The sequence below is a fragment of the Phyllostomus discolor genome, chromosome 4, assembly GCF_004126475.2.
Source record: "Phyllostomus discolor isolate MPI-MPIP mPhyDis1 chromosome 4, mPhyDis1.pri.v3, whole genome shotgun sequence".
NCBI lineage: Eukaryota > Metazoa > Chordata > Mammalia > Chiroptera > Phyllostomidae > Phyllostomus > Phyllostomus discolor.
This window is the reverse complement of record NC_040906.2, coordinates 146,984,745-146,997,090: the sequence shown is the minus strand read 5'-3', so window position 1 is coordinate 146,997,090 and position 12,346 is coordinate 146,984,745. Positions and strand designations below refer to the sequence as shown.

Below are 12,346 nucleotides of genomic sequence, written 5' to 3'. Positions count from 1 at the left end.
ATCAAAAAGTGCTACATGTATCAGCACGGGTTTATCCCCCAAACCATGCCATTATAACAAAGCAAAGAACAGCCAGACATAAACAGTGTAATTCAGGTAAAGTTTAAAGACACAAAAGTCAATGCTGTATTTGCCTGGGGATACTGGAACTTTAGGACTATGTGCCTTACTAAAGTATAAAGCACAGGAATGATGAATACAAGGTTCAGGGTGCTGGTCACTGTGGGATTGGTACGGAGGGAAATGGGATCATGGGAAGGGCCCAGGAGCCTTCAGGGACATTTAAATGCTTTGTTTCTCAACCTAGGTAGGAAATACTTGCCTGTTCATTGTATTTTTTTCTTTGCCTTTGTGTAGGTTTGATATGCAATACTTGATTTACTTTTTTAATTTTTTAATTTTTTTATCCTCATGCAAGGGTATTTTGTTTTCATTGCTTTTACAGAGAAAGCAATGGAGAGAAGAAGGGAGAAACATCAACTGGTTGCCTCTCGTACATACCCGGGACCCCACAGCCTACGTATGTGCCCTGACTGGGTATCAAACCTGCAGCCTTTTGGTTATGGAATGACACTCCAACCAACTGAGCCACACACACCAGCCATGGCTGATATACTTGATTTTTATTAAAAGAATAAGGAAGCCCTGACATCAAATTACTTTATTGCTCAACTAAAAATACTAATCCTAATGTTTGTCAAAACTTTGAAAGGCGCGTATAAGAACCTGTAACGCACAGTGGGTGTAGGAGAGGGCCGTGGTTCATAAACTGTCCATTAATTAATCATTCCCTATGTTTCTGGACTTACAAAGAATGTGTAAGCTTTCCCTGAAAAGTGTAGCTTCTTGGTTTCATCAAATATATAAAAAGCTAGAACATTTTGAAACAGCATTAGTGGCTAACGTTTCTTAGGCACCTATTCTGGGCCAGGCGCCCATCGTCCCCACTGTACAGAGGAGGAAACCACAGCAGCCAGGGAGAAAGTCAGTGTCCCAAAGCCACCCAGCTAGTGAGGGGAGCTCTCTCTTCTGTCCTTCCCAAAGCAGCCGGTATTTTTCTGTCTCACCTGTCAGTAATTTTTTAAACAAGTATGGATAAAGTAAGAGTGCTTCTGGACCTGACCATAATGCAGAGCTCTCTGATTTCAGACTGGAAAACAAAATGCGAAGGGTTCCCCACAGCAGTGAGGCCCCACTATGCCAACAGCGGGCTCTGCAGCCCTGCAATATGCCTTCCAAGTGTGCAGCCTTGGGCAAGTTCATCAGACCAAATCTGTTCTAGTCCTGGCTCTACCACTTTCTGACACTTTGCTTAGCTTCTTCATGCCTTTGCTGCAAAATAGAAACTTCATACTATCTCACTGAGTTTGTCAGTGGCTGGTCCACACCCTCCCTGAGGCTGTTACCCACCGGGCAGAGCCCATAGTGCTGTCTCTTCCCAGCTCCACATTCGGCCGCCTCACGCTGAAATTGCCTGTGCCTGCTGAGCTCCATAGTGGAAACCGGTGCTTAAACCTTTACAGCTAACCACTTCAGGATTGCTGGAAGCTCCTTTGGCAATTGAAAAGCACTATATAAATATTAGCTATTATCACTTAAGATTTCATTGCCAAGAGAACAGAAAGGAGAAAACTTTAGGGCTGAAGACACCACCCCACAAGAATGTTGCCCTCCACCCCTCAGGACACCTCCCGCAGGACAGAAGTCTAAGGCCTTCCTCCGCAGCCAACCAAGCCCGGTGGGGCTCCTGGCAACCAGTGTTTTTTCCAGACTCACCCAGCACAACAGGGCACAGCCCTGGGGCTTTGTTACTGCACAAGCAGACAAGATCTTCCTTGGTCACTTTTCCTTTTTTTTAGTTTATTTATTTCTTTTTAGAGGGGAGGAGAGGGAGAAATAAAGTGAGAGAAACATCGATGTGGGACAGAAACATGAATTGGTTGCCTCTCATGTGCCCCCAACTGGGGACCTGGCCCACAACCTAGACATGCGCCCTGACTCGGAACCAAGCTGGTGACCTTTCAGTTCACAGGCCAGCACTCGACTCACTGAGCCACACCAGCCAGGGCTTCCCTGGTTACTTTGGAATGTTCTGCTCCTCCCGAATCCCAGTGGGATACAGGGAATCCTGCCTTTGGGTGTTTGGTTCCTTTGCCTCATCCTAACTGGGTAAGGGGGTGTCCCTTCTTCTAATAGTCTATTGTGCAGAAGTGTGACCTCATTACAGGTTTATAATAATAAATTCAAGATTTAAAGATATAAGTATCTACATTAAAAAACACCATACTTAATATACGAATGGTAATGATGAATGATGTATGATTTTTGTGAATTTTTTTCCCAAACAGCACAAAAATGTGGCTAGTCTGAGAATTGCCTTGTGACAATTCTTATATAAATAAGACATTAACTTGCCCAGAAAGTGAGATATTTTCACATAACAAATATTTGAATGTATTTCACTGAAAATGTCAGCAGTCTTTTCCTTCAGAAATGTTTAAAGAGCTATTGCAGAGCACAAATAACTGCTTTTCTCAACATGCTCCAACTACAGGGAAATAGAATTGTAATGAAGTCTACGCAGGCTGCAGGCTGCCTCTGCAAACACTCCAATAAAAACACTCCCCTCACTGTTCTAATCACTGCCGGTGGAGATGGCTAATTAGAAAATCCTAAACCAGAACATAAGGCCTTTGAATTCAAGAAAGTTGCCAGTTCATTTTCAGGTTTACCTCTAAGTCTCCAGTGGCAACAAAGCAATGGGCAGACCGCACGCCAACACGGAAATGATCTGATCCCCCTATTTGCCTTCATGGTGACAGAGTCAGGACTTCCATTACCTAGTGTTTCTCGTCACGGTCCTGCTTGCCATTAGCTGCCTGCCTCTCGGGCTGGCCCCCTCCAGGATGGCCTCTCCACTCTGCCTCAAGCACGCTTTTCCTGGGGTTTGCCATTCACATTCCAATGCCTCGTGTACTATTGTTTATTTTACATTTTTATTTTTGCTCAAATCTAAATTGATTTGTGCCTCTAAGCTTGTTCATGTCCTACACATTAATAGCTGTGAAAGCACATATATGATTTACTGTCACACTACAGAAAATATTCACGAAACGTACCTGATAAAGGACTTGCATAGGGAATATGTAAAGGATGCTGATAACTCAATAAGAAGAAAAAACAATCCAGTTTAAAAATAGTAAAAAGTTTAGATAGGCACCCTACAAAAGATAATATACCAATGACCAATAAGCACATGAAGATAATGATATGTTCATTATGAGACATCACACAAATGCAAATTAAAACCCCAATCAGATACCACTACACACTAAAATTTAAAAGATTAATAGTTCAAAGTTGGTGAGGATATGGAATAATTCAAAGTATTATACAATGTTGGCAGGAATGTAAAAATTGTACAACAGTTTATAAAAGCAAAACAAAACAAAACAAAAACCCCAGCATTTCCTTAAAAGTTTGAAATACGAGGTCTGTCCGGAAAAAGCCCAGCCATTGTTAATACAACAAGAACAATTTGCACAACATGGATGTAGCCTGGCAGCCTAAGAGCATGGACTGGAATGTGCATGTGTGAACAATGATGACTTCACTGTACTAGTCAGTGGGGACAGTAGATGCCACTGAGTGAGCATATGTACTGTGGCCATCACATTCAAAATGACTGAGCAAATAGAGCAATGAATCTGCATCAAATTTTGCATTAAGCTTGAACATTCCCCCACATAAACTATTTGGATGATTCAGAAGGCTGTAGCTATGGGCAACTGGTGATCGGCAGCTTCATCATGACAACATGCCCACTCATGCATCATGACTCGTGCATAGGTTTTTGGCAAAACATCAAATCACCTAGGTGACTTTGTTGCCCTACATCCCAAATTTGGTACCCTGAAATTTCTGGCTTTTCCCAAAACTAAAATCACCTTTGAAAGGGAGAGATTTCAGACTGAGATTTTTGACGAGATTCAGGAAAATACGGTGGGGCAACTGATGGCAACTGGGAGAACTGTGTGAAGTCTCAAGGTGCCTACTTTGAAGGGGACTGAGGCGTCATTGTCCTATGTACAGTGTTTCTTGTATCTCATATCTTCTTCAATAAATGTCTCTATTTTTCACAGTACATGGTTGGATAACTTCTAGACAGACCTCATAGTATATTCAAAAGGCCTGATTCTACCTAGTATACATATATGCATTTGACCTAGAAATATACACAGAATAAATAGGGTTCAAAATAAAGTTAAAAATACAGTTACCACAGGACCCAGCAATTTCATTTCTGATTATTCATTCAAGAGAGATGAAAAAATACATCCCCCCCAAAGGCTTGGACATAAATGTTCTTAGGGATGCAGACAATAGCAAGCTTCTAAGTGACACAGCATTCTAAGAGCCAAGCACTTGCTGGAGGGATGGGAGTGGGCAGCAGCTTCAGGTCTGCTGTCTTGCTTCCCCTGGTATGGAGCCACTGCCTCATTCTACAGCCCAGTACTGGTGTGCTGCACCCAACGCAGGGCTTCTGTTCCACGGTGGGGATCGGTCAGCAGAAGAGAACGTTAACCAAGAAAGAAAACATGTTTTTGCGTTTACATAGACCACTGGCATTGCTTTTGAGGTCTGCCACACTGCCAACCCTGGGTGAGGATAATTCACAATGAAACCAAAGCAGAAAGCTACCCACAGACTGGGGCAGGTTAAGGTTTTACTTTTCCTTTTTAACCTCTGAGCCCTAATTGTAAATACTATAGACCAAACAGAGTCTGCTTCATCTGCCCAAAGGTAGGGGTCTGTGGCTATCAACAGATGCAGCCTCAAACTAGTTTAGGTCAAATTCATGTGACCAGAGGGGGAGTTGCAGCCACATCTTTACCAGCATGATGACGCTGAATACAGGCATGCCTTGTTTTATTGCACTTAGCTTTATGATGCTTCATGGGTGTTGGAATTTTTTACAAACTGAAGGCAAGACTCTCCACCGGCAAAAAGATTGCAACTTGTTTTACTGCAACACTCACTTTATCAACGGTCTGGAAACGACCCCGCTCTGTCTCTGAGGTATGCCTGTCTTCTGGAGCCTGAAAGCCCATCTTACGACTCCATTCCACTAAGGTAAACACTGAGGGCCCACAGTAGTATCTAGACAAAGCGCAATTCTTACCTTGGACAAGTTTCTCTTGGTTCTTCACAGAGTGGTACACAGAATGGCTCCCCCAAGATGTCAACATCCTGATGTCTGAACCTTTGAAAATATGTTAAATGGCACAAGGGACTCTGCAGCTGCAAGGTTACCAAGACTAAAATCGGGAGATTATCCCAGATGAGCTGGGTGGGCCCAATCTCATCATGTGAGGCCTTAAAAGCAGTGAACTTTCTCCAGCTGGAGCAAGAAAGGGAGCTTCAGAGAGAGTTGAAGCCTGAGAGGGATGCAGACTGCTCTTACAAGCAAAGACTGGCCCCAGATGACAGCTAGCAAGGAAGTGGGGGACTCAGCCTACAGCTGCAAGGAACCAAGTTCCAACAACCTGAATGAGCCTGGAAGTATGAGCATCCCCCCTGAGAAATGCCCAGGCCAGCTGGCAGCCTATTTTAGCCTTGTGAGGTCCTCAGCAGAGGACCCAGCTGAGCTTGGCTGTGCCCACATTTCTAAGCTACGTAAATGTTATGTAATAAATGTGTGTTGTTTTAAAGCTCTAAGTTTGTGGTGATTTGTCCTGGCAGCAATAGAAAACTAATACTTAACACATTTTAAAACAAAGAACCAGGTACACAGAATTCTAAGCAAAAGTGACTTTGAGTATCATTTTTTCCTCACTGCAATGAGGTGATATAGGAGTCTTTAAGTTCTTTGCTCAAGCCCATAGTTACTTACAATCCATACTCCCCTCTGTGCCCCACTGTATGTGGTTGTGTTCCATAGAGACTGCGGCTCTGTTCAGGGGATGTTCTCTCCAAGGCATGTGAGGACACACTGGGATGGAGAATGAGTGTCAGTGAGATCAGGACTGCCACAGGAAGACAAGTGGGGAGGAGGCTACCACTCGCCAAGTGGACGGGTGAGGGGGCGTGGCCTATATGGTACAGAGATCGGATTGGAGAGGGAGACACTGGTACCTAATGGCTCTAGAAAGGCTGGTCAGTGGGAAGCAGTCCCAGTGAATTAAAGACAGAACTCAAGAATTGGACTAGACACGGGGAATGATCATAAAAGTTTAGTTTGGGACATGTTGAGTTTGAGGGGCTCGAGGAAGGAACATCGAGGTGGTATCCAGCAGGTAAGTGAATACTAGAAAAAAACTCAGTTGATTCTTAATTTAAAAATTATTAACATATAAGTTGACAGAATCATGACTGAATGAGATAACTCAGAAGAGACTTATGCATTTTCTTTTGCTTTAAAATGTAAGAAAAGGGATGAAGAAGAGATATGTATAGAAAGTAACAGAAGATTTTGTTTGAGGTAATTAGAAAAGGATTAGAGGAGAAAGAAGAAAGAAAGAGGTTAGGAAAGATGAGAAAGTGTCCAGAAAGTACAAGATCCCTCTTAGAGGAGAAAAAGGAGGTAGTTGGGAGGTGTGAAGCTAGAGAATGGCCACCAGGGAGCAGTGCCAGCCCAGGACGGCTAGATGCTGCCTGGGTGGATGATGATGTGGTGGAACTGGCCACCCATGGACACAGACACTACCAGAGGGAAAGGGGGTGGGTGAGGCAGGTAGAAGAGGGTAAAGGGGGGATGAGTGGCAGTGGATGGAGACTCGCCTTTGGGTGATGAATGCACAATACAATATACAGATGATGTATTATAGAAACTGAACACTGAAACCTAATAATTTTATTAACCAGTGTCACCCCAATAAATTCAATGAAAAAATTATATATATATAAAAGAGGGAGGCACAGGAAAAGATTAGAGTGTTCAACCAGCCACTTGTCCACAGGGAGCTTGGTAAGGTGGTGTTAGCAATTTGAGCAACCTTAACACTGTGTTCCTCTTGGGTGCATTCATTCAGTGAAGACGTAGCTATTACAGAATCATTTAGAAGGACACTGGAGACTCTCCCTACCCCCCTATTTCTGTGAAAGCACTCCTATCTTAAGCAAGACTGAAAAATCCATGAGCTTATGCAGTAGCCACCTCTGCATCAACAGTTTGCTCACGAAAGCTCACACAGACTTTTCCTGATACCCTTTCTGAGTCCCAGCCTGGGAAGGCACACGCAGGCTGCACACTCAACAGGGAGGGAGACTAAGTGCCCCCCCCTCACCCCCCACAGAGCACAGGAGGGCTCCCTGCTGCACTGCCAGCTGTAAGGAAGCAGCCAGAGAGGGGAAGGACCACTCCGGACACAGTGTTCCTCATCTTCCCAGCTGGTCTGGACAGGCTCGAAAAGAATTAAAGTTTAACCCACTCCAAAGCATCAAATGATTACTTTGGGCCATGGGACCAGATGCTATGCTTTCATTATCTTTCCCAAAGCCTCTGGTTTGGGCTAAGAATAAACACAGTTTTCAAGGTTCTCTTAAACTCTCTAACACACCTGATTCAAGATGCACATGTGAGGCATCTCCAATATCTTTTACTGTTGCCTTTAAAAGTTTCCCTTAGACACAGACCCAGTGTTGTTGCATTCAAACACATTTCTAGGACAAGGATTAAAAAGTACGTAAGTATATTTTTATCCTACTCTGTATCAATGCCAAACACACACACACACAGAAAATGTTTAGATCACTTAATAAGTTATAACATTCCATGTTTTAATATTAACAAGAACATACATGATCATTTCCTGAGTTGACAGTGCAATGTAAAATTTAATCTGTATTGCTAAGACATTTTACAGCATAGAAACATGATCAAAATGACCATTTACTTCATCAAGTCATAAAACACAGGAGCTCATCGTGGAACAGTGATACAATTTAAATGGCAAGGAGCTTTATGATTCGTAACAAACCACCTGTACGGGTTTGCTGCCATGACTGACTTTCCTGGCCAAAAATCAGTAGTAAAGTAAGTTATGGTATAAAGTAAAGCCGACCGTTACCTATACTGAAGGAGCATTTGATTTCATTTGAGAAACTGAAGCCTGGAGCCCAGTTAACCTTTCAGTATATAAAAAAGTTGTCTTAAAAAATCCTAAGCAACCACAAATTTAGATAAAACAGCTCAGTAAAAGACAATGACGGCTCTTCATCATCCAGTAAAACTATGGATCTCATCTTTGGAAAAGTTAAGATCATGAAGCAACCTGAAAAACAAATACAAAGCAAACATCTCTTAGGGAAAATGTTTATAAATAAAGAAGTAAAATCAAAGTTTACAATCATAAATACAGTACTTAAAAAACGTAATTATTGCTTCTAAAAAGTTAACAATAATTCTTTAATATCACCAAATATCTAGTCAGTGTTCAAATTTTTCAATTGAAAATAAAGGTCATGATTTTTAAAAGTTTGTTTCAACCAAGATCCAATTAAAGTCTACATCTTATGATTAGCTGATAAATCTTCCAGGTATCCTTTGATAAGATTCCCCTCCATCTCTGTCTTTGTCCTATAATTCATTTGACCAAGTAAGACTTCTCCGTGCCGAGTCACCCCCAGTCCTCATTTTGCCGAGTCCCTGCAGTATGTGTTAATGATATGTACTGTATTCTCTTACTGCCCGTAATTTAATACTTGGATCTAGGGCATGGGTCAGACACAGGTTAAATTCTTTTTGACAAGACTGCTTCATAGGTAGTATTCTTTCATCAGGAGGCATGTAATACCTAGTTGTGGCTGCCTCTCTTTTTGAACGCTAACAACTATCGATGATCTACATATAGATCCATCAGCAGTTCATTAGGGACTGAAATTGGTGATATTCTACTTCTGTCACATTCTTTCTTCATTTATAAGCTGAGAGACTCTATAAAGAAAAACTTCTCATTTATTATGCGGTTGCCCTGTAGTATAGCTCATATAGAAAATGCAAAATAAATGCTAGAGTTCCCCAATCTCTATTCACCAGTTTTCAAAGGAGCGGACACCCACAGCACTGCATCTTTACTCTCTCCACTGAACCAAGAAACAGAAACACTTGGACAACACTCTAAATGAAGACACATCTTACAAATGGCTGTTTAAAATGCTCCTGAACATAAGAAACATTTATCTAGTACTTACTCTATGTAGCCCCTGTACTAAGCACTTCACACACTAAGTATTATTGATTTCCTTTCACAGGTGAGTGCAATAAAGCTTAGAAAGGTTAAGTAGCTGACCTAGGACACCCAGCTAATGACAAGAAGATGACTCTAGGTGGTAGAGATGGAATTCAAACCCAAATTGGCAGCTTCCTGAGCACACACGCGCGTCCCGACCAAAGACCAGGATGTACGGCACGGAAACCTGGGGCAGCAGCATGCCTCTCCCCGTCTGGACCCGTCCTGCCTTTCCAGCTGTACCTCCTGCCTCCCCCAGCAAGCGGCTTCACACCAGCTGCACCAGTCTAGTCTTTTGAACACCTGCATCTCTGTAGCATCTGCTGGTTCTCGCCCTGCCTGCACCACTCTTCTCTGCCTCCTCTGACTAGCAGCGTTTTAGCCCTCATTCAAAGTACAGGCCTTTCTGACCGTAAGTGGAGTTATCTCCACCACACACACCCCAAGGTGAAAGTAACTGGTCTCTCCCTGCATGTCCGTAACACCTTGTGTTCATCTCTAGTGAGAGTATTTATGATACTCTGGTCACATTTCAGTTATCGGTCTGTGCGTCTGTTTCCATCACAAGGCAGCTGGGCCTTGAGAGCAGAGCCTGTCTCATTCATCTCTGTGATAAACAAGGTGGGCATTTAATGGATGAAAGAAACTTTATTGACCAGATAGTTTTGAGCTTTTATTTACATGAAAGAAATACGTTTCTGAGTTGTCATATCATATAAATTTGACAAATTTTCACCAAATATGGAGAGCATGTTTGGAGTGGTTATGCTTATACTACAACCTGTGCAGCAGACTAAAATTAACTTTGGGGGGCACTTAGGAGTGGGTATCCCAGAAAAAGAGTCATCTTTCAGGGCAGAAAAAACTATGATATCATAAGAGACTCATGTACCTGCCAAGTAAGAAAGATATGTCACATCCATTAAGAGGGTGAGGACAGGAAATCAAAGAAATAAGAGTCCTGGGTTGAAATTCTAAAGGGCTATGAACTGCAGGCACTGATTTGAATTAAGCTACATCTCACAGGTAACTCTATATATAGCATGTTTAAGGGGGAGTGGCAGCAGGGATCCATGCATGCTGACTGACAACACTCCCAAGCAATCCGGGGCAAGTACAGGATAGAAAGGTTAACTCTGAGGTAAAGCTGAGAGAATAAAGCTGTAGAGATTACAGTCAATTTTAAAAATGCAAAAATACTGGAACCATAGCTACCTTCTACTCAATTACATGTGTACTGAGGCTCCAGTATGCGAGACAGTGGGCTAAGCTTTGCATGGATCCAAAATGAAGAATCCCGAGAAGCTGATAATTCATGGGGGAAAACAACCCACTCCCACACTGTACAAGGGACTCCTCCTCTGTCAGCAGAAAGTAGACTAAGTGGCCTTAATGTCTGCCTCTTTCTTAAGAGTTTATGATTCCCGTCATTTATAAGAATTATTATATTGTAATCTCTAAAGTAAACATTAAGATACTTCCAAAACAGAAGTGTTAACAAAGTAGAAGAATGTAGCTCTTAGTCTTTTTTCTGAAAAATTATTTTACTTCAAACCATATTAGCCTTCACTGTAATTTTAATAGTTTTCTTTGAACTTCAAAAAAGTAAAAGTTTAATAGTAATTAAAATTATTTTTAATTTAAAAGAGCTTAAGTGGAAATACACTTTCCTGAAAGTATTAAAATCCAGAAATACACTTAAATTTAATCAAAATAGCTTTTAAATTCAACATGGTAAGAAACACTTTTAATGTCTATGTATTTTTGAGGTCAATCTTTTTCATAGTTAAAATTAAAAATAAAATAGTAATAGATGACATTATCTAGAAAATATGAGGTTTAGGCATACACCAAACAAAGAAAAACATGGCATTTAAGGCAGTCATATTTTAAGATCATCTAGAAATCCAACAGTGACTATATTTAACCAAATATTTTAAAGTTTCATTTTTTTGCTTATTATGTTCTAGCACTGCCTTTTTGACTTGCTGTCTGGCTTTTAATCACTGTATCATTCACTAATTTTCACCCAGTTGCAAAGCATGTAGAAAGATCAAAAGCTACCATATTAACACTGCTTACTAACTACTGTATGTTATAAAGCTTTGGTGGAAGAAGAGGTTGAATCCAGTGTCCCAGATAAGATTGTGGCACCAACCCTGAGGATGTATCCACACTGCCAGTGATTAGCAGAGACACTGAGAGCTGGCTGCATCTGACTTTTGTGTCCACATCTAACTCTACACATAATCTTAGCTTCCAACCCTTCAACTGCATGAAGAGTAAAAACTGTCATTTTCTTAGGCTGTAACAGACTATTAAAAGTGCAGATTTGGCTCTGGCAGGGTGGCTCAGTTGGTTGGAGCATTATCCTGTCCACCAAAAAGATTGTGGGTTCAATCCCTGGTCAGGATGTGTGTGGGTGGTAACTGATCCTTGCTTCTCTCATTCTCTCTCTGCTACCTCCAATCAATAAAAATATCCTCAGGGGATTTTTTTTAAAAGTGCAGGTATCTATGAATAGAAGGAACCAAGAGCCAAGTCAACCACTTCTTACGGAAGATCTACATTTCAGTATCGAGGACTCTTTTTCTATCACATTGCTACTCACCTTATTCCCTGCTCTGTAAATGGCATTGGTCCACAAATGCAGATGAGAACTTTGGATTTGTCTGAACTTCTTTTCAAAAATTCAGAAAGAAGACCTGATGAAATGTATCCCGTTTTGCCATTCCATTCAGAAGTAGGTGCTGAGAGAACAAATTCAACATCAAATCTAGAGAAAAGAAACATATTTAGAAGGTCTATTATTTTAACATAGGATTAACATGTTCAAGTTTACTAAAATATCTTTTTTTGCCCTTGAAAGTGATATAATATGTAAAAATGGATACACTTGTTAGAAAAGCACTGGAATAGGTTATACTCAAAGATTTAACAAAAACATACAGGTAAATCCACATTTACCGAGGATTAGCTTTTGCTACAGATAAGAAGTGTAATTTGGCATTTTTTGAACTCATTAGAAAGAGCTCTAAGGGATCTCAGAGAACTACACATTTCTATTAATAATCTTCCAGTATAAGTCACAGTAAACAGCAATTACCAGTGACATG

General features: G+C 41.3%; 1 protein-coding gene across 2 annotated transcripts in view; it reads right to left on the bottom strand.

Annotated features, from left to right (window-relative positions):
• Positions 1-7,750: 7,750 nt before the first annotated feature.
• Positions 7,751-12,346, bottom strand: part of LOC114495292 (cytochrome b5 reductase 4) — an 84,405-nt gene continuing 79,809 nt past the window's right edge. For both annotated transcript variants that reach the window (XM_028510526.2, XM_036024426.1), the window contains 2 exons: positions 11,842-12,006; positions 7,751-8,273 (listed from right to left, as the gene is read on the bottom strand). In XM_028510526.2, coding sequence (XP_028366327.1) covers positions 8,219-8,273; positions 11,842-12,006 — 220 coding nt within the window. In that variant the 3' untranslated portion in view covers positions 7,751-8,218. The remainder of the gene's footprint in view (positions 8,274-11,841; positions 12,007-12,346) is intronic.